The 21,289-nt window shown below is 38.1% G+C and overlaps 1 protein-coding gene across 3 annotated transcripts in view; it reads left to right on the forward strand.

The window, feature by feature from the left end:
• The window catches only part of LOC131592410 (PRKC apoptosis WT1 regulator protein-like), a 68,600-nt gene that overhangs the window by 35,582 nt on the left and 11,729 nt on the right, over window positions 1–21,289 (forward strand). For all 3 annotated transcript variants that reach the window (XM_058863902.1, XM_058863903.1, XM_058863901.1), the window contains exon 4: window positions 17,894–17,928. In XM_058863902.1, the coding sequence (XP_058719885.1) occupies window positions 17,894–17,928 (35 nt within the window). The remainder of the gene's footprint in view (window positions 1–17,893; window positions 17,929–21,289) is intronic.

A 21,289-nucleotide genomic window follows, 5' to 3' on the forward strand; every position in this document is an offset into this window, starting at 1 on the left:
AAACAACGCTACTGAGACAAAGATTCTGACAACAGAATCTTGTGTGTCTGTAGAGGTCTTGAAGGTAATAGTTTTGATGTTCATCACATAATTACTATTTAGTGAGGAGAGAGAAATTGGGAGATTCAAGTGAAAACTACTGACAGGTTTAAAATATTTGGTTAATTGGAGGTAGACTTCTAGATCAGGACACATTTTCCCAATTTCTTTTGTCTGTTGACTTTTAATTACTGATTCTAGGATTGAAACCAATACACAAACCCCTAGGGTAAACAGCCCTTGCCTCTGTGAAGCCTTTTCTTCCTTTTTATCGCTCTCCTATCCCCTGACCACACTCATTCCTGTAGTCCCCTCCTTGACATCAAAACATTGCCAATTATGCTCAGTACACCACTCCTTCATACTATACCACCTGTGGCAAATGTTCTGTCTCTTTCCTGAGTGCCTCAAGTCTCTTTAACCAGTCTTGTTTCTACTTCTCTTACCCAAGAGCATGTACAAACCCAGCTGTACAAACTGAGGCCATCCAGCTCTGCCTGTTGACTCCAACAGAGGCAACAGCACGTGCTTAGGGAGAAAAATATGCAAACAAACCAAGCATGTGACACTCATTGGTAGTTTTCTAACCATCCATAACTAGAAGTGGCATGGCTGGATTGGTGGGTCTGGATGCACTTCTAAAATTTCACCATCTTTTATATGCTCATGGATGCCTTTAATGTTGAGAAGAGCCTGGGCAGAGAAGTCTACAGAGAAGTCTGGAATGTCAAGATCGGTCTCCTTTTGTAAAAGCTGAATCTGTCATTTTCCATGTTTCCATGTGATTTCAGTAAGGTGTCCCAGTGGAAGACATGGGGAACTTCCTCTTTATGTGCCTGATTGCTGCAGAGAGAGGATGGCTTCTCTCAGTTGCCTGTTCTCTAAGCTGAAGAATTCTATTTTATTTGGTTGTTCCTCATACAGGAGTTACTCAATAACATTCTCTGCTTTCCAGTTTGACTCTGTTTTGTTTGCTACCCAAAAACAGAACCAATGGAACATTCAGTACAACATGCATTCATAGAGTGGTTTAGTGGTGGAGTTTGTTCTGTTCTCTGTTTCTTTCCTAACGATTCCTGGTACCTATTTTTCTCCTGGGCAGTGAATTTACTGTTTATGTTCTGTATGCCTAATCTAACTTAACATTTTGGAGTTATCTGTGAGTGAAAATAACAAGATCAGAGGTCAATGACTGTGTATTTAGAAATGTGTTCACTTTTGTTTCACTTATGTACACTATACTTACGCCCATTAAATTTAATCTCCTGTTCCACCTCCCAGTCACTCCCAGTAAAGGAGTCCAGCATGTTTTTATAGTTGATCTGTATCTTTTCTGTTCTGAATAGCATCTCTGGACATCTCCTCCCCAAATACGTTGAAAAGCACAGGTTCCTGTTCATTATTCACTATTCTAGTTGTTCTGTCCACTGTGAAAGCTGACCATCGGGGCCCACCATTATTTCCTGCCTTTTCACCAGTGATTTATTCACAGGACATTTTCTTTTATAGTAAGAAGAGATTATTTTCTTTTATAATAAGAAGAGATTACTTTCTTTAGGAGGCTTTGGAGAGTGCCTTTGAAATGCACTATGCTGTCAATCAAATTTCTGTCCTGGACATGTTTTTATGACTTAAAAAAGCTGTATTAGATTTGTGAGGTGTAACTATTCTACAAATGCCCCAGTGACTCTTCCACATGGTATCATATTTACTTACTTATTCCTTAATTTTTCTAGACTTACTAGCAACACTATCCGGTATAAATATTGAGTTTACTCCTCTACAATTCTGTGTTTGTTTAAGAATCTTCATGAGGATGATGTTTATGTTACCCTGTGGTAGTAGGGCAGTTTTAAATGAGAAGTTCCATTTGATCTCGAGTAGTTCAGCGATTACATTTTTCAGTAATATCAATACTTTCTTCAAAGCTCAAGGAGTAAGTAGCTGCCTCATTCTGGCAGATAAGATTTTAAAATTTTTTTCTCCAGAGGGAATGCTCTGATACGACACTCTTACCATTCTTTTCCATGGTGAACATCAACAAAAATTTTTCTGTAAAGCGACTGGCTCTTCTAAGTATGCCTCATATAACCAATCTGATGTCTTTGCAGATTCGTCAGGAGCCACCATGCTGAAAGGATTTTATGCTTTTTTTCCAAGTTGTTTGTAAGACTATTTCTTATAGTGTTCACTCTGTTTTCACTTCTCCAACAGATACTGGAGAAGTTGTAATTTTTAGTTTCCCCTTGTGGTATTATATAATGCTTTAGCTATATTCCCGTGGCCTCTTTCTTTATCCAAATTTTCTATTCTTCTTGACCAGTAATCTCAGTTTTTATTTACCAAACTGTCTGTATTAATTGTATCCTACATTTCCAACTATGTCACCTCTGTGTTCCAACAGGCACTACTTATTTGTTGACAGAGCACAGCAGGAGTGTCCTGTTACCAACAATACAGAAGGGAGTCCCAGGTCTTGCATCTGGCAAAGGCCCAGGGTGGCACATGTACAGAACAGATGGAACCTTAGAAAGTTGTAGCTATTAAGACTTAATCAGTTTACTACTGGCTCTGTCAATTCGCTTTTTATTAGAAGACTTAGAACTTGCCCATTTTGAACAGAATTTGACAGCAGCGTTATTTCAGCTTTGATGACTTAATTTCCTTTTGATTCTACTCTGTGCAGTACTGTGAAGTAGAGCCTGTGTTGTGGATATAAGAACTAATTTTAAGTTGCCAAAATAATATATATTTTACTTCCACGTACTAAGCAGAATAAATACATTTCTTTAGTTATGGATATTTCCCCCCATTTGTCCATTCTTATTATCATTTAATGAAATCTGTAAATACATAATTATTGTAAATATGGTAAATAAGATGGTATTGACTTGATATTTGATGAGGAAATACGTTGCTGAATAAGGTTTTTTCTAGTCCTTAATCTGATTTTTCAGTTCCATTTTAATATTGTCAGAGGTTGGAGTTTTCATTTTCTTAGGCAATATGTACATTTTTTGAAACTCTGGCTGAATTTGAAGTTCTTGATCCAAAAGCACAGGCATACCAGGTTTGTTTAAGAATAGATCTAAAAACACAGCATAGTTAAATATTTTCCCTGAAGCAGAAGTATTCAGAAATTATCTTCTGAATTTTATATTGGCAATATAGAAGATGGTAGATCTGTCAATGTTACAAGCACTGAAAAACTATTACAATCAAATAATTTGTTATTTAACTTTAGCAAAAGGTAATGTGGAAAGCCACACCTCACCAGGTGAATCAACATTAAATCTGCTCCCAGACACAAGTGTTATATCTGACTCTTGACTTTGTTGCTTGATTTTCCTCCTGTTATTAATAGGAATAAAATCCTATTCTTCAGTTGTTCTGATCTTGTGAGTTACAGTACCATGGGCTACTCCAGTGATGTGTATGGGGATGCAGACTAGGGTGATAAGTCATGTATCAGTTAGCTTAGAACTCTTACAAATGAGCTAAAAACCTGTAATGCTAAGGACAAGCATAGTTAAAACTACTACTTAAAAGTTATTAAAGTTTCTGCTTTAACTAGGAATCTTCAGCATCTGGTTCTTATCTGGCTCTTGTTTAGCAGAGATGACAAAACTGAAAATCATGCAAAACTATTTGATAGCAGCATCTTTCTTGCAGGTGGATAGAAATGATACGCTCAAAGTAGCAAAGATGTCTTAATTGAAAATGGTGTTAGTATTTATTAGTGTTAGTGTTGTGCTGCACTACACAGTATAGAAAGCTTGCATCAAAAAACCTACAAGATTTGTCTGGAAAAAACAATTTGTTTAATGAAGATTTATTTTTAGATCTTTTAGAAGACCTTCTGAATTCTAGAATGTGGAAAAGATGTTACTATTAGCTAATACTCAAAAGAATTCTGCCAAAAAACATCATATGCAAGGCGTTTGTATAAAAATTCAGGTTTGCTGATACCATGGTCATGTGCCTCTTGGAATTCAGCTGTTTGTGCATTTGACCTCCTAAAATACGCCCCAAATATGTGCCCTTGTTTATGTAATCCTGTGGCAGTAGGGTTAACATAACCTCAGTGTCATTACAAAAGTGATATTTGAGTATGGTAATATGTTGTGATGTGTATGTCACCTTCTAGTGTTCTTGGAAAATTGGAGAGCCAGTTGGGAAGGCTGAGAAGGTAATTCAAAGCTAATATAAAGCCTTGCAGTGGGAGACATGTATAGGTCCTCCATCCATTAAAACCTTCAAATTACAACTGGCTGGTTTTTGGCAGTTACGCTGTAATAATACAGAAGTATCATTCTCAATACCTTGGGAAGGGTTTGAAGCCCTGTTTTACGTTATCTTTGGTTCCTTTCAGCTTCCATTTTATTTCAAGTGTTGTAGTGTCTGTGAATGCTAGTTGTGCTGTGCACTGAATGGGTACATTGCAAAAAAATTATCAGCTGTAAATAATTGACATTTAAGATATGGGAGTTGAGTAATATGTATTGTCAAAAGCATCAAGAGACAAAAAGGTGTTGGAGAACTTTAAAATTATTTTTGTCATGAGGGTGGGGGTTATTGAGTTCTAGATGTGTGTTTTTCTCTGCACTGAGGACAAAAAGGGTCTTGCTGGATGAGCTGAATCCTGTCCTCTCCCTGGAAAACTTGGCCCAAACACATCAGGATGATTTTTTGCTTCTAACATAACATGGAAATAGTAATCAATTAGAGTGAGAGATACTGATTTTTGTGCCTGTGGGCATGGAAAGAGGAAATTCTGAATCACTTAGATACTGAACTTCAACCTTTGTGAAACTAATACTCTGAATCCTTCAACTGAAAGGTAATTATTTATAAATACTAGAATGATTTAGAGTATCTTACTGTAGAAAGGGAATGCTGATCTTTATTATTGTCACACAGAGGCAAAATTTGTCTAGTATATTTCTTAATCCCATATTAAGAAATTGAAGATCATAATATCACAGTTACCAATATCTTTTGCATCTGTACTGATTGCCAGAGAGCTCTCTGCAGTTGTCTGCTAGAAACTTGCCTTGATATTTGTAATGCTGGTATGAAACTGGTAGGAGAATTTTGCCTCTCAAGCATTATGAAGCCTGGGACCCCAGTATCAGATGAGTCACCCATTTTTTTTAAGCCGTGACAGCTGTTTTGCTGTACCTAATTGCATGTATATGTATTGCTGCAAAGCCCAGGGCCTCATTCAATACCCTTGCACTTCAGTTGGAATTAGCAGTCATTTTGTTCCAACCATTAATTTGCTTTGTGTATGCAATTGTAATGCACATTTTTTGCTCTCTCTGTATTGGTCTTAGCATGTACGTGAACAAGAAATTCAAGAAATTAAGATGTTGAATCTTACAAAACTACTTTTTACAACTTTGTGAGGTACATTTTATACAGTTAAACATCCACACTGAATTGCAGTCACAAACACAGAATGGATTTTCAAGACAAAAGAATGTCACTTCACTAGTAACACTTAACCTTGTTAGACTGTAAGTTGTATTATATTCTTGCAGTACAAATTATGTGCATTAGCAGACAGACTAAAGCTTGATCCTAGTACAGAATTCCTGTGGAGCTGTTAATCCAAGACAACGGAAGGCAAAGCTGCCCTAGTTTTCAGTCAGAGCACTGACATACACAATAGTATTGCCTTGTCTTGAATTGCTCTCGCTCCTCTCTGTAGCAGCAATGCAGGTTTTTGTTCTCTGCAAGAGATTAGCTTGTGATAGATGCTTGGATAATCATTCAATTTAGTGTAGAAATTACCCAGTAGCTTTGAAAGAATCCTTGTTGATTTGAGGTGAGGATAGGATGAAATGTCTACATAATTAGCATTAACAGTACAGTTATGAAATTGTGTCACAGTAGGTCGGGTTCATTGTAGTAACTTCAGTATGAATAGGTCAGATGGCTGGTGAAGTAATCTAAAGTTGATTTATTAACATGACTCCTTAGTTATGTCTTGTGCATTTAGTTGTAAGTCATTCAAAAGCCTTTGAAAATTGAAGGAAAACATCTGATCTTTTTTAACCTTTTGTTATAAAAAAGTTTAGTGTTTCACCAAAACATTGCAGACAGTGTCTAAAAGAAATGTGGTCCAAAGATATTTCTACGGAAGTGTAGTTCTGTTTGCTTAAATGCCATTATTTTCTTTAAATGTGACCTAACATACTGAAATTTTTGGAAGTAAGGGTATATATCAGTGTTGCAAAACTATGAATGTTTAATAGAGGCACCTTAAAAGCTTTGCTGAAAGCAATAAATAAAGGTAAGAAATAAAATTCCTTCTTAGCTTTGTGGCAGACTGTGAGAAATTCAGGGATCTGAATTTGTTACATGCATGTCCTTTCAGAACATTGCAGCTGAAAACCTGCTTGACATCAGCTTCCCCAGAGTTTTGTACTTGAATCTTGTGCTGAGAATATACTGCCAAATAAGCCAGTCAACTCAAGTTGCATTTTTTGATTATTTTGCCTTTTCTGGCTTTTCATTTTGCAGTGTAATGTCATACATAATTTTACAATTGCTTTCATTATCCAAAGTATGTGGTAATAATATTCATACCTATTCATACATGATGATGGCTTTTCAAAGGTGTCTAGCATCTAGGTTCCATGTAGTTCTTGCAAAGAATTGCGTGCATACATTCAAGAGTATTACATATCAAGATAGTAATTAATCTTTGGCAAGTATTTTGCCATGATATTGCTTGATGTTAATTTCTGTTCATAGAGAAAATGTGGTTGTGCTACACTAGGCGTACCTACATGTATTAAACATGTTTTCTTTTCAGCACTACATTTTTTAGGTGCTAGGCCCAGAAATATTTTGCATTGTAACATGATTATAATATCGGTATTGTTTTTAAAAGTAAGGCAGTAAATGTGATTAACAGAAATATATTAATTATGGTGACGTATGTTTGAGTATTGAAGTCATAAGTAATTCTGCCAAATCAGGTTATATGACTCTAATATTTGACAGTTAATTACCAGATAAAGTTCATCTTGGGATTTCTATTTGTATGTGTAGCGTGATGCACTTCACAGAGACGGTATGAAAGCAGTCATTAGTATCCACAAAGCACTTAAACAATAATAGTGACTGTGGTAGAAAACTCATGAGGAAATCTATGTCTAAAAGTGTTTGCATAAAAATTAGTTAAAACATATTCAGATTCAATGTTAAGTATTAAAAGATCACAAATTCTTAAAATAAAAATTACCTTAACTCAGTTTTGTGCATGTGCAGTGTTTTTAAAGTGACGTTAATTGGAGGGAATTCGCTACCCTGTGCAGGTCATGACATGAACCAGGTGCTTCAGTTACTATCTGGCATGGTTCCCATGGCTTGGGAGACCCAGATGATTTCTGTGGTCTATGTAAGGAAAACAGGAACACAAGAATTTCATGTTTTCATGGTCACACATGATCAGGCAATCACGCAGGTAGTTTCTAGCAATATGGGCCTATATTCAGAGTATGTTAATAACTAAGTAATTAAGGCATGTGTCCACTTTGTGAAGAGCTAGCAAATGCAAAATATTGAACATTACTCACTGAGTACTGTTCTTTGTGTTCCACTTAAGAGATGTTGTGGAAAAATACATCATGATATCAGGAAGGGCAGTGTCATGAGTTAGAATGAAAGTTGCATAGGTCTAGGATGTTCTGACCTGTTCTGAATTGGTTGACTTTGCAGTCTTGATTTGCTTTAATTGCTATTTTCTGTATGTATTATTGCAGGTTGGAAGAAACTCCACTTATAGTAACTTTTAAATTAATCTTCAGTTATATAGTAACTTTTAAATTAATCTTCAAGGTAACTTCTGAGTTTAAGAGCGATAATGTTGCATGGTGTTCTTGTCTGGTATAACTGGAGGCTTTAACTACACTCAAGGATTTGTTTTGATAAAAATGAGATTGCTAGTTTTTAGTAGAATGGCAGTTTTAAAACAGTGGAGTCTGAATTTCTCATCAGAATGGGCTATGTCATAAGATGTTGTGCTCTCCTGCCATTTGAGCAAATTCAGTATATGTGTGTTTGTTGGTATAGTACTGCTGATCCATGTGTGTTCCGTGGGTTTTACTTTGCCAAAGGATCTGCACATGCAAATCTGATTCAGCTGTACTGCATGTGCACTGTCCAATACTGCTGCTTTGGGAAAGTGCTTTCAAGTGAAATCATGGTCTTTTTTGCCCCTAAGAAATCAGGAAGCTGAGAGCTAGCAGCTACTGATGTGATACCGAAGGAAAGAGGGTGGCTGTAAATTGCCTATGAGCCAGATAAAGTTGCTTGGCTAAGCAACATGGAGCCTTGAGGATGCAGCTTGGGCATCCCTACTTTGAGTTGCTTGAGTTCTGCTCTTGGAGGGAAGTACTGATACTGACTATCAAGATTTGTTTTCCTGAAAGCTAACCAAGAAGAGAGATCTTCCAATTTTTTTGTGGAAGGCATTATTTGTGTTCAGTGCTTGATCACTGTCAGCATAAATTTGATTACCTTTGATGGCAAACTTCTCTTTTTTTAGAAAAAAACACAGAGTTATTAACATATTTAACATCTGTGCTCAGTAAAGTTTAGTTTAGTGGATAAGTGGTTTAAGCTTAAAATTTTGTTTGATGGATGCATTTCACGCCAGTAAATAGAATTAAATGTACACATGAAGTGGCTTAAAATTGAATATTTGATTTTGTGGCCTGTGTATGTGTGCACAACCGTTTGTCACAAGACCTGCATGAAAACTAAAGCTGAATCAAGCCTGTATCTGTGAAGACAAGGCATTGTAAAGGATTCCTGTTCTTACTTTAGGTTCAAAGTTGTGCCTAGGAACCTGCAGGGTTTTCAGCACAGCGTGTTCGTCAGGTACTTTTCTAGATCCCTATGCACAACAAGTGTGAAGCAAAGTGTAAGTTATGATTTCTTCCTTGTAGTTTTGCTTAAGTTTGGTTGTGATCCTTTCACTAAGGTTTAATTTTCTGGGGGCTTTGTTTACTTTTATTCTAATTTTTTTCCTTGTCTTCAGATGCTGCTGCTATGTACTCAGCCTGTATGAACAGATATTTGGTTTGTTGTCACCCTGTTCTTTTCTTTCACTATGGAGTTCATGTACCTGTGCTCTAGAATTGCACCAGCACTAGCTTCTGTTACACTGGTCTGGAGCCTTTTTTGGAACCTTTATACAGATGTAAGGAGTAGGAAGCAGTTTCTCAAATTCCCAGCTGATGTTCTGAGCAGCCTAAAGGGGCCTCATGTAAAGGAATTTACTTTTTTCCCCACATGCTTTCTGTTTTGGACTGGCTTTTTGAGTCAGCTGGGTTAAATGGGTATCTCCTCCCAGTCTGATTTTTCTTTTGTGTGGGGGAACAAGGAAAGTGATCCTGAAAGTATAACAATAATGAACTGTAGCTGAGGTTGCTTTGGCAAGAAAAATCTTTGAGTACATACAAATTTATTGAAAAAGAGGGTCTTCCTGATGTATCTACTTTTACAAATAGATTACACAGCCTGACTGATCTCAAAAGCTTCTGTAAGGTATGGTAATACTCTTGATTCCTGCTCTTTCCTGTGCTCCTACTCTAGAGAAAGAATTTTAATTAATACTGCTTTCATGCCAGGAACAAGTCTGAAGGCTGGGTCACAGTTATGAGTACCTGCTGGGTGTGTACAGAGAGGGAGGAGGTTCTTTTCTGCAAGAACCATACATGGACCCTGCTGCGAGGTGGAGAGAGGAGACAGCTGGCTCAGTACTGCTGAAAGATGAGCAGAAACGTATACTCTGCACAAATATGCAGAGCAATAGTTGTCAGACATTTTGTAACATGTATCATATATTCATGTTACTAATAGCAAGTTAGAGAATATCATAGCAGCAGTAACTCAGATGTGCTGGTGCATTTGGAAGCTACATATTCCAGTTCCATGGTGGTGGGAGGATGGCTGGGGCAGGATAGCTTGCTTCTGCATCTCTACATCCTTGCAGTCTGCTGTAATTAATGTGATGGCTCAGGAGGGAGGAGGACATAGTTATTTGGTGGAGACAGTCTGTTTATACTGTGAAAAAGTGCAAGACCTGGGTGTGAGCTCAACTGCTGCACTGCTGATAGAGCCTGTGGCTTAATTATTAGCAACATTTTCTGGCATGGTTTTGGTTCATGCTACCTAATGCTCCTTTATGTCATACCTGAGGACTGTTTGAGGAATAATGTACCAGGAGCCAATCCTCTTGTATAGTATGAGCATCACAACACCAGTTTTGGCTGCCAGTGTAGTGCTACAAGGACATTACTAGCCTTTGCTAGCTCAGAAACAACTGTGTATCTTTAGTCAACACTCAGGGGTATGCAAGGCAGATGTAGGTTTCCTGCTCTGAAAACACTGCTTTGAGTTGTAGTTCAGCCCTTGTGTGATTTCAAATACTTTTGTCTGAGGGGAGCCGACAGATTCTTGTTTTTTAGGGATACCACGCTGTCTTTCTGGTCATTTTTCCTGCTCTGCTTTTTCTGTGAGTCACCTGAGATGTAGTCAGGGTTTTTCAGCCTTATCTTATCAGCCCCTTCACAGCTTTTGTTATGAGTGTCTGCTTGTCTTGAACTTTCTTCTGACACTTCACAATAGTGAATATTGCTTGAATATAGAAATAGAGAATAACAAGTAAAAGAATAACTCTGTTTATTTGTTTAAATGTATGTTTCTGGTTTCCTTATTTCTGGGAGCTGTTTTTTTCTGGAAGATGACTGACTTACCTGGTAGTTTCTTGTGTTACCTGCAGGTATTTCTTTAATTATTTTTTCTCACCTTATGTCCTTAATAGATTTCTTTATAGGTACAAATTGAGGATACTTACCTTTCTGCTAAAACTCTGATTCCCTAGGTGTTCTTGCAGTGTTTCTCCATGGCTCCCTGGCTCTGTGTAAACAGGCAGACAAGTCATAACTCCCTTGGCTTTGCAGGAGTAATATCTATCACTTGAACCCAGGCTTTTTAGCACATCTGTTCTTGTTTGAAGTCATATTAATTACATCTTAATTAAAGATAATAGATGAGGCTGTAAAAAATAAAAGTTAAGGTTCACAGAGTTGTGTTGCATTTCCATTAAAAACCTCTAGATGTTTTCAAAGGGGTGACAACGATTGAGAGGAACTGTCAGCTCCCTCCCAGGCAGAGGGGCCCTGTAGATAGACCATGACAAATTAGAGAATTGGGCAATCACCAACTGTATGAAATTCAACAAGGGCAGGTGCCAAATCCTGCACCTGGAATGGGGCAGTCCTGGTTGTGAGCATAGACTGGGGAGCAGGAAAGGACACCAGGGTGTCCTGGTGGATGGAAAGTTGAACATGAGCCAGCAGTGCCCTGGCAGCCAGGAGGGCCAACCCTGTCCTGGGGGCATCAGGCACAGCATGGCCAGCTGGGCAAGGGAGGGGATTGTCCTGCTCTGCTCTGAGCTGGGGCAGCCTCACCTCGAGTGCCGGGGGCAGCTTTGGGTGCCATGATGTGTAAAAGACATTAAAAAAATGAAGCTATTAGAGAGCATCAAGAGGAGAGCCACAAGGATGATGGAGGGTATGGAGTGGGAGCCATATGAGGAACACTTTTTCTGTTCAGCCGGGAGGAGACTGAAGGGAGACCTCATTGTGGTCTTCATCCTCACAAGGGGAGGAGAAGGGGCAGGTACGGATCTCGTCACTCTTGTGACGAGTGACAGGACCAGAGGAAATGGCATAAAGCTGAGTCAGGAGAGGTTTAGGTTGGATATCAGGAAAAAAACTCTTCACCTCATGAGTGGCTGGGCACTGGAACAAGCTCCCCAGGGCAGTGATCACAGCACCAAGCTTGACAGAGTTCAAAAAGCATTTGGACAGCAATCTCAGGCACACGGTGTGAACCTTGGAGTATCCTATTTAGGATATCCTATTTAGGACCAGGAATTGGACTTGATGATCCTGATGGGTCCTTTCCAACTCAGCATATTCATTGATTCTGTGATTTAGGAATGGAGGGTAAATGGTATCTCTTGACTCCTGAGGGAAAATTGCTTTTGGGAAATTTTGATGGGAGGAGGAAGGTATTTAATCTTCTCGTCTTTTTTTTTCTGTTTTCCATATCTGCAGTCATTCCTGGTTTATATTAGTGTCAGATTGCCTTTCAGTTGTTGAGCATTTAGATGTTATCCCACTTTAAGAGCTGAATGAAACCCTGTCTGTATTGCAGAAGATATGTAATTGCCATTTCCAAACAAATCTCAGCGCACAGTTGTACTGAATGTGAGAAGTGGCTGTAGTTAATCAAGATGTGATTTAAGGTAGGGGAGTTAATTTGATTTGCTGGATGGAGATAGAATCTACCTTGGTATGTAAAAAGGCAAGAAACCTGAGCAGTAGACCTCTTTCTTCCATGTAGTGAAGTTGTATTTGCTCACATCTTGAAGAATGTACAAAAATTTTTTAGGAAGCCCATATTTACGTTACATATGAAAAGAAAATTGTTTTGATAGCCTAATTTCAGTCAAAATTTAACCTTGCATGTTGCATGAATATCATTATGTAGTAATAATCTGCACTAGTGTATAGTTATATTTCAAAACTGTGTGCATATTCTTCATGTGAGTATATATATACCAGTGAGCCCTAACAGCCTGATTTGATCCAGGGGATTTGCTTTAACTGTTTGCAAAACTTTTAAGCAGTGTTTCAAGGGATTCCAGTGAACCTAGTCCAGCTAACTCCAGAGTCTGTACTTATTTAAAAACAATGTTTGTTAGTGCATTTTAACTCGCAAATTTGTAATAGTAGGGTTGGTTTAACATCTGGAAAACTTTGTCAGACACTTGTAAATACAGACAATCCTATTTATTTAAAGCCTGATGACCAGCTTGTTTATGTAATCTCTCTGTTGGCCAGATGAAATGCCAAGATGAGCCAGGAGCAAAGAGGAGAGTTAGCCAAGTTCCTTGCATCCTAGTTTGACAGAGATTTAATTGGCAGTAAATGGTTTCATTAATTGAAATGGTCTCAGCTGCTTTTTCTGTCCTTACATCTCTTCTGCAGCAGGTGCATGTCTGTGTGTTAGTCTGTGCAGTGAATCAGATGAAGGAGCTCATGTGGAATGAGAGAAATGTTTTCTTTTTCCTTGGGTTTTTCACGTAGATCACACCCTGTCCTGCAGTAATAGCATCCACACAGTCACTTTTGTAGACCAAACAAAAACGGAACATGACCAATTTTCTGGAGCAATGCTGATGTATGTCACTCTGCAATAGTTTGCAGTGTTCACTAGTAATGTGGTTTATTAGTGAAGTATATACTGTTGAAAGGTAATGCTAGCTGCCTGAGATCATGTGCAAAAAGTAAAAGTAATTTTAAAGTTGTGTTTGGAATACTGCATTGAAGTGTTTGATTTCAGGCTTGGACAAAGAACTGATGTTAGTAGATGTCTTTGGCAGCAGTATTTTTTCACCAGTATGAAAGAAACCATTAGCATTGTTATGAATTCCTTCTTTATGTACTGTTTTTCTACTCAGGATTTCCAGAGACTATAAAAAGAATTCCTCTTTTAGAGGGAGACATTCAAATAAACTGATTCCTTTGTTACTCGTGACAAATCATTCACTTTTATAGTGATGATTAGATATTTTAAATGTGGGTTAAAACTCAAAGTTAAAAAATATTAAGGAATATAAGCCAGATTTGTAAATAAGTATTTATGTACAAGAATAATAATCTGCTTTTAAGTGAACTCTTTGTCAGAACAAGCATATCCCTCCTTTTTTCATTCCCTTTCTTCATTTTCTGCCAACCTTCAGTTCTCCAAAAGGAGACAAGATCTTGAGTTATAGATGCTTGCCTCATTTTAAGATCTTCTGAATAATTTGAAATTTTAGATTAATTTTTGATTTATAGGCACATAAGGTTACTTACAGTGTGACTACTTATATTCATGTTGCCAGAGACTTTTGGATGCACACAAAATAAATTCTGTAAGATGAGAACAGAGGTAAATAATACATTTTCTTAGTGCTTTCATCATCACTTCAGAGAATGATTGGTTTACATTTCCATTAGAGATTTCAAAGTAATAAAAGTAATAATTTACTAAATCTGCAATATTAAATTTGTGTTCAGAGGAGTATTTTTACACATCACAGGTGCATTTTTAACTTTTTGTTCATAGCTAGTTTTAACTACAGAAATAAAAACCACTGATAGTTACTGTAGAAACATCTGTTACAAAGAGCTTGTTAATTGACTCAAGGTTTTTTTTGTTTGTTTGTTTTAACAGCTGTCATTTGTAGCAACTGAGAGTATTTGCTGTGCACTTTGAGTATTTGTTTGCTTTCCCAGCTTTTTCTGAAGACCTGGCTTTTCTGAATAGTACTACCAAAGTTCTAAGTGTCCTGTTGAATTAAATGTGCAAGTCTATGTGGTTGCTTTACAGCTTATATTTTCATTTAGTATATAGAAATATTTTAGCAAATATGAGGGTCTACAGTGCATCCATTGTATCCTTTTAGTGTCTAGAGTACAAAACAAGCACCTTAAGATTTCTTTGTACAAGGGTATGTGAGCTTCCCTAGACTGAAATTTCAGGTGCAATTTCTTTCTTTCTCATGATTTCTGCATTTTATTGCAAACAGAGGCTTATATTCATCAGGAAGCATTTTCCTGAAAAAAAAAAAAGCTGTTAAAAAAAATAAGAACAGAGGAAGATTAGAGCCCAGAGTTCCTACTTTATTGTATCTAGAAGCAGTTAGGCAAAATTTAGACTCAATGTAACTCTCCATCCAAGCCTAAAAGGACAATTGAACCACTTGCCCATAGCTAATGGGGCAGCTGGGATGATTCTGATACCATCATCATTAGGAGCTGTGTCTGATGTTACTGATGTGGTGTTTCAGTTCTCAGGTACAGGGAACGTGTATCTTAATGTATTAGATGAAACAATTTGAATCTCTTCAGGTACCTCAGAGACAAATCACCTCATCAGTCATTGTTGACTGTCTTAAAGCTAAAAAATCTTTAAGGCTTGAAGGGATCTTGGGAAATCCCCAGTCCAAGTCTTGCAGTCAAAGCAGGATACCTATAGCAAATGGCTCAGGACCTGTAGCCAGTTGGGTTTTTTGGTATCACCATGGATAGAAATATGATTCCATTATCTTTACCCCACCAGGAATTTGTATCCATTGGCAAGATACCTCCTGAGCATCCTATTCTCCTGGCTGAACATTTCCAGCACTTTCAGCTTCTCCTCATGTATCAGATGCTCCAGACCTTTAATCATATGTCCAGCTTTGCTGGAGTCTCTCCAGGATATTGTTCTCATACTGAGAAGCCCAGAACTGGACCCAGCATGCCAGCTGTGATCTCACCAGGGCTGAAGCAGAGGGCAATTAGAGAATATGCTTAGTTGGAAGGGACCCACGAGTCCAGCTCCTGTCCCTGAACAGGACACCTCAAGAGTCACACCATGTGCCTGAGAGTATTGTCCAAATGCTTCTTGAAGTCTCTCAGGTTTGGTGCTGTGACTGAGCACTTCTGTGCAGAGCCTGTTCAAGTGCCCAACAACCCTGAGATGTGAAGAACTTTTTCCTAATATCCAAATTAAGCCTCTGCTGACGCAGCTTCAGGCCGTTCCCTTGGGTCCTGTCACTGGGCACCCCAGAGAAGAGAGCAGTGCCTGACTGTCCTTTCCCTTCATGAGGAAATTGTAACTGCATTGAGGTCTCCCCTCAGTCTTCTCCAGGCTGAACAAGCCAAATGACCTCAGTAAATCCTTGTGTACTCACTCTTTTCTAGTCCCTTCACTGTCTTTATAGCTCTCCTCAGGATGCTGTCATTCATCCTGCTGGCAGTGCATCCTGAGGATCCATGGGCCTTCTTTCATGATGCAAGGGCACAGTGGTGGCTTATGTTCAACTTGATGTCCACCAGAACACCTGGATTCTTTTCTGCACAGCAGCTTTCCACAGCCTGTACTCATGCTTGGGATTATTCATCCTCAGACTCAGGTGCAGGACTTTGCTTTTTCCTTTTTTTTTGGACTTCATGGGGTCTCTGTAAGCCTGTTTTCTAGCCTGTGTCGCTCTAGATGGCAACACAGCCACCTGATGTATTGTTAACCTCTCATTCAAGTTGTTTGTAGTGTGCAAACTTGCTGTACTTTTTCTCATCATTCAGGTCATTAATGAAGTCATTAAACAGTACTGGCCCCTGTATCAGCCCTGCAAAGTGGCTGATGTCCACTTAGTGCTTGGACTTAATGCTGTAGTTCATAACCCTTTGGACCCAGCAGTCACTGCATCTTGTGCTCTACTTATCTGGCCTCTATTTCCAGATAATAACGTTATGTGGGAAGGTGTTGAAAGCGTTGCTACCAGCTAGATAAACATTATCTGCTTTGCCTTCATCCACCAAGTCCTCCCACCATAGAAGGCTGTCAGGTCAGGCATAGTTTCCCCTTCATATATCCATGCTGATTTCACTTTCTTGTCCTTGAGGATTTGTTCCAATTCCTTCCTGCTCAGGGACTGAGCTAAGGACTGTCCTGTATTTCCTTGCATGATCCTTCTTGAAGAGAGGAATGACATTTACTTAATTGTAGTCCTCAGAAACCTCTCCCTGCTTCCATAACCTTTCAAAGATAACCTATCCCTTAAGTAAACTTTAAAAATAGCATTGGTACTGTTTAAAGTTATGTTTCTCTGCCCTTTTAGAGGTAAACTTAGGTTCTGTTTCACAGCTGTGAATCACTAATTTTCAGATGCTGTCATCAATGATAAAAATAGTTATCTGTGTTAAACTAGCAATTTTGCCAAGTTTGTGGGTTTCTTTAAATAGTTCCCATAAATTTGTTGAATTTTGTTTTTCTGCTTACCTTAGGGATAAAGTGTAGCACATATGACAGAAATTGAAAATGTTTCATAAATTATACTTTCAGATCAAGTTTTTTTCTATCTATTTTCTATAGTAAAATAATATTCTTTTTTTCCTATTTTTTAGCTTGTTTATTTACTTAAAAAGTCACTAATGTGCTGATCAGTGAAGGCAGTGTAATGTAGAATTTTCAGAGTGGATGGAATTTCTCTTGCATTTTGTTTTAAGAACTCATTTACTTCTTTGCCTGCAGTAAGTGTTGTAAGTAGACAGAATTTCATACTTTGCCTTTTTTTTCGTTTCTCGTAAAGGCAATTATCCTTTAACTCCTTAAATATTCTTTCCTGAGTTTTTACCTGTTATTTGCTGAGGGGTGTTTTGCCTATGACTAAGAAAATAATTGGTTCATGTTCTTACAACATCCTAAAAAATATTTATGGACTTAGTCTGTCAAATCTGAGCCATTGTTTACCAGTTGAAACATGTCTTAATTTTTGTACTTGACAGCTTCAGTTTTTGTTCCTATCCAGAAGGACAGCTGTGGTGCTGAGGAATTGAAACAGTTTTGCTCTGCTGCTCTTGGATAAGTTGATGACCAGCTATCAAAGTGCACGTGTTTCCATACTAAGTAGTGGTAGTGGAGGTGTGCTGGTGGCAGGGTGTGAGCTGTTTCATGTGTTGTCCATGCAGAGGGAGGGAATAACTGCATCCAGTTTTAGGATGTAATCAGAGACAAACTCTTAAGGTTTCTGAGGTGGTGTTCAGAAGCAGTAATATGATGACAATACTCCTGGTATTGTCTATACCTGACAACAAAATAATGCAAAACTGAGTTGTACAGTGGCATGGGACTGCTCTTGCTGCAGACTTAGTTTTCTGTGGAGTGATAAGGTAATTTGGCAGTATAGATACAAGAAAAATATTAATTGGTTTTTCCTTTTTTTTTCTTTTAGGATTCCTCCAGGATGGTTTCAAGCAGGTATAAAAGGTATGAGATCTTTGTACACAACATTTTTTTTATATTTCTGCCAGAAATAATGCTGATTAAATGGCTATTTGTAGTAGAAGCCATCATACTGCTACTGTAGATACATAGCCTGATATCGGGCAAAGGACCTGAGAGATGCACCAAGCTTATCCAAAGCCCTCTATTATTTTACTATTTTAAAATAAATTCAGCTAGTGTTTTACTGGATCTAACTAGGGCAGAATAGTTTCCCAATCAAATGTCAAACACAGGGCATAAGAACCAGTATTTTCATAGTTTCATTTATGAACCACTGTATTCCGAAGTTTAATAAATGAAGATTATTTTATTGCTCTCCACAGTAGTACTGAAAGATGGTTTTGTCATACTACTGTCTCAGTTGTAGCAGGTATTTCTCATATATAGCATGTCCTGTTTGTTGTTTGAGTCAGGTATTACCCTGGTCATTACTCCAGCTTTTTAATCAGAGAAATTCTTCAGAAGCTCTTGATGCACCTGACCAGTGTGTGAAATTTTTGTCCACGTGGGATTAATAGTGACACAATTATCAGAACTATTAGGAAATGTTATGGTAACATGGTGTCTGAAATACTTCAGCTGAAGCAAGGCAATTGTGTAGGAATGTATTTTATTTGGTATATGAATGCATTCTCTTTTAGGTATCCTTTACTTGGGTAAAGTATGTAGGCGGATAATTCATCTGTGTATATCTGCAAAGAGCATCAACAATTATCTAGTCTTCACTGCTGTATTTTCTACCCCTCAAAATTGTTCACCTATAGAATCATAGAATGGTTTGGGTTGAAAGAGACCTTGAAGATCGCCTAGTCCAGCCCCCCTGCCTTGGGCAGGGACATTTTCCAGTGAACTGGATTGCTTAGTGCCCCATCCAACGTGGCCTTGAGCACTTAGAGGGAGGGAACACCCATAGCTTCTCTGGGCAACCTGTTCCAGAGTCTCACCTCCCACACTGTAAAAAATAATAGCCTATCCTGTTATTCTTTAGCTTTCCTAGCATGTTGTCTTTTATATTTCTATTCTCAGGTTCTCGTAAACCCTCTGAGTGATGCTTTTTATTGCTGTCAGGTTATTTTTTTTTAAAATCACTTTGTCATTGCAGAATGGGTGGGCTTATTGCCACAAGTTTAATAACTATGTAATTTCATGATTCGTTTCTCATTAATCAAGCACATCTTAGTTCAGTCTTTACTTCCTCTTCAGTCCCAGTGCAGAATTTTATTGCTGTTTGTATCTGCCAAATACTTAGTGGTATGTGTCATACTTTTGTGGCTTTTCATAAACCTTATCTCTGCTTGCATGCTGTATGTACTCACATACTTGCAAAAATTTGGTTGTGCGTGGGGTGGTAATAAATAAAAGTTTGCACAACCACATTCGTAACTTAGTTGAAAATAATCTAATTCTTCTGATTAGCATTGCAAAAGTAGGAAATGCCAAGGCTAGCAAATGCTACATAAGACTTGGTCGTGCAGTCTTCCCTCAGTCAGCTTTAGTTATGTGTGGGATGTAGAGTTTGTCATAGAACTGGCGTCACGTTCAAGGAGGAATCTGACTTGCTGTGAGCTTCCATTCAGTATTTTATGGATGCTGCCATCTTATCTTATTCATTGCATAGTCTTGAAACTTTATGTTGAAGGATTATTGACCACTGTCAGCACAGTGCCCAGTGCTCACAAATACTCAGTGGGTTTTATTCTCCTTGAAATATACAATGCCCACTGTGATTTGAGTTAATAGGATCTATTAGTTTTCTGCTGTATTTGAAAATTTCTACCTCCCTGAACTAATTTTTCCTGTGAGGATGCTTAAGGTATGACTCCCAGTGGTTTTGCATTCTGGTTTGAATGCTAAAGGAGTCAGAACCAGAATTGTTCTGGGCTTGTTTGCTTCTTCCAACATGTGCAGTAGGTTAGGATCTTACAGAAAGCAGCCATCTCTACAGTAATTCTTACTCAGATCACTCAGATCTCACTGAAGTCCCGCAGCAGGAGTCCCTTGGAAAGTCAATTGGTTAGAGTTGGTTAGAGAGATTATTGGTAGACTTTATAGACATATGATAGCAAAAAGGAAAGTATATTTTCCTGAAATGTTGGATTCTATAATAGATTCTCTTTCCCATTGAAACATTTAATTATTTGCTAGAAATAGACAGATTGCTTTCTTCCATCTTTACTACTTCTGTCTTTTGTCTTTTGCCTTCTCTCTCTTCCCCAGTTATTCCTTATCAAACATGACATCTTGTTCATCTCAGCATTTTTCTTCACTTCACTGGTTTTCATTTTCTAGCACAGTTAGGCACCCTTTCCTTTCTCTTCCCCACTTCTCTTACATCCTTATATTTAATCAGTGGGGTCCTAGTCTTCTCTTTATTGTCTGATTTCTTGTGGGGTTTATTTTGTTTTATTGGGTTTTCTTGGTTTTTTGTATTTTTTTTTCTTCTTCCTGTTTCCATTTTCTATTCTTTCTGACTTCTAGTCCTGGATTACTGATACTATTCTGGACTTCCAGTATCTTTCCTTTTTGTTTAACTGTTTTCGTATTTTGTTATGATCTTAGAGAGTCTTTTACAACTTCAAGAATTCTTTTATTCTGCCTATACACTGAGATACCCATCCTCCTGTACCTGACAAGAGAAAGGAGATTTAAAAGCAGAGAAGATCAGTTATGTGTGTTCTTACAGAATCATTGTGTTCTTGGTGTGTTCCAGGACTCAAGGAATTACACAGATTTTACACTGTGAATTACGCTGCCTACTTTCCCTTATATGGATGCAACAATCCTTGACTAAACATTTATATGACATTTCTGGGAAACCTGTTTTACTGAGTGTCCATTGACTGGAAAACATGTTTACAAATGAATTCTGATGGCTGCTGTGTCTTTCTGTGTGCTTAGTGACTTGTACAAACAGCTTGTCTCTTTGTGCTGTAAAGTAAATAAAAGTTTGTGATGAGGATCTTAGTCTATAGTTGTAGTCTGTCTTCTGAATTTACTTCAGAAATTTTCACACCTCCCAGAAGTTTGTGGAGGGGTTGTTTTGTAGTTGCATGATTAAATGCGTAAAATATTTTTGAGAGAAAGGGAGTTTTGTTGTGATCTGGAGTGGTACTGTGTGATCTGTTAAAAGCAGGACCAGAATCTGCAAGGTCATGCTGACCTGAAGGCCACAGGACATGCAGGAGAGTATTTGGGAGCTGTGGTCAGTCATGTGTCCTAACTGTGAGCTTCATGTGCTTTAAATGTGCAGGTATACTTAAGATGTAAGGCCAGAGGCAGGAAGTGCAAGTAGTTCAGTAAGTTCAAGTTGAAGGCCAGAAAAGTGGAGGAGCCTAGAGAAGTG

Source organism: Poecile atricapillus, chromosome W, assembly GCF_030490865.1.
Source record: "Poecile atricapillus isolate bPoeAtr1 chromosome W, bPoeAtr1.hap1, whole genome shotgun sequence".
Classification (NCBI taxonomy): Eukaryota; Metazoa; Chordata; class Aves; order Passeriformes; family Paridae; genus Poecile; species Poecile atricapillus.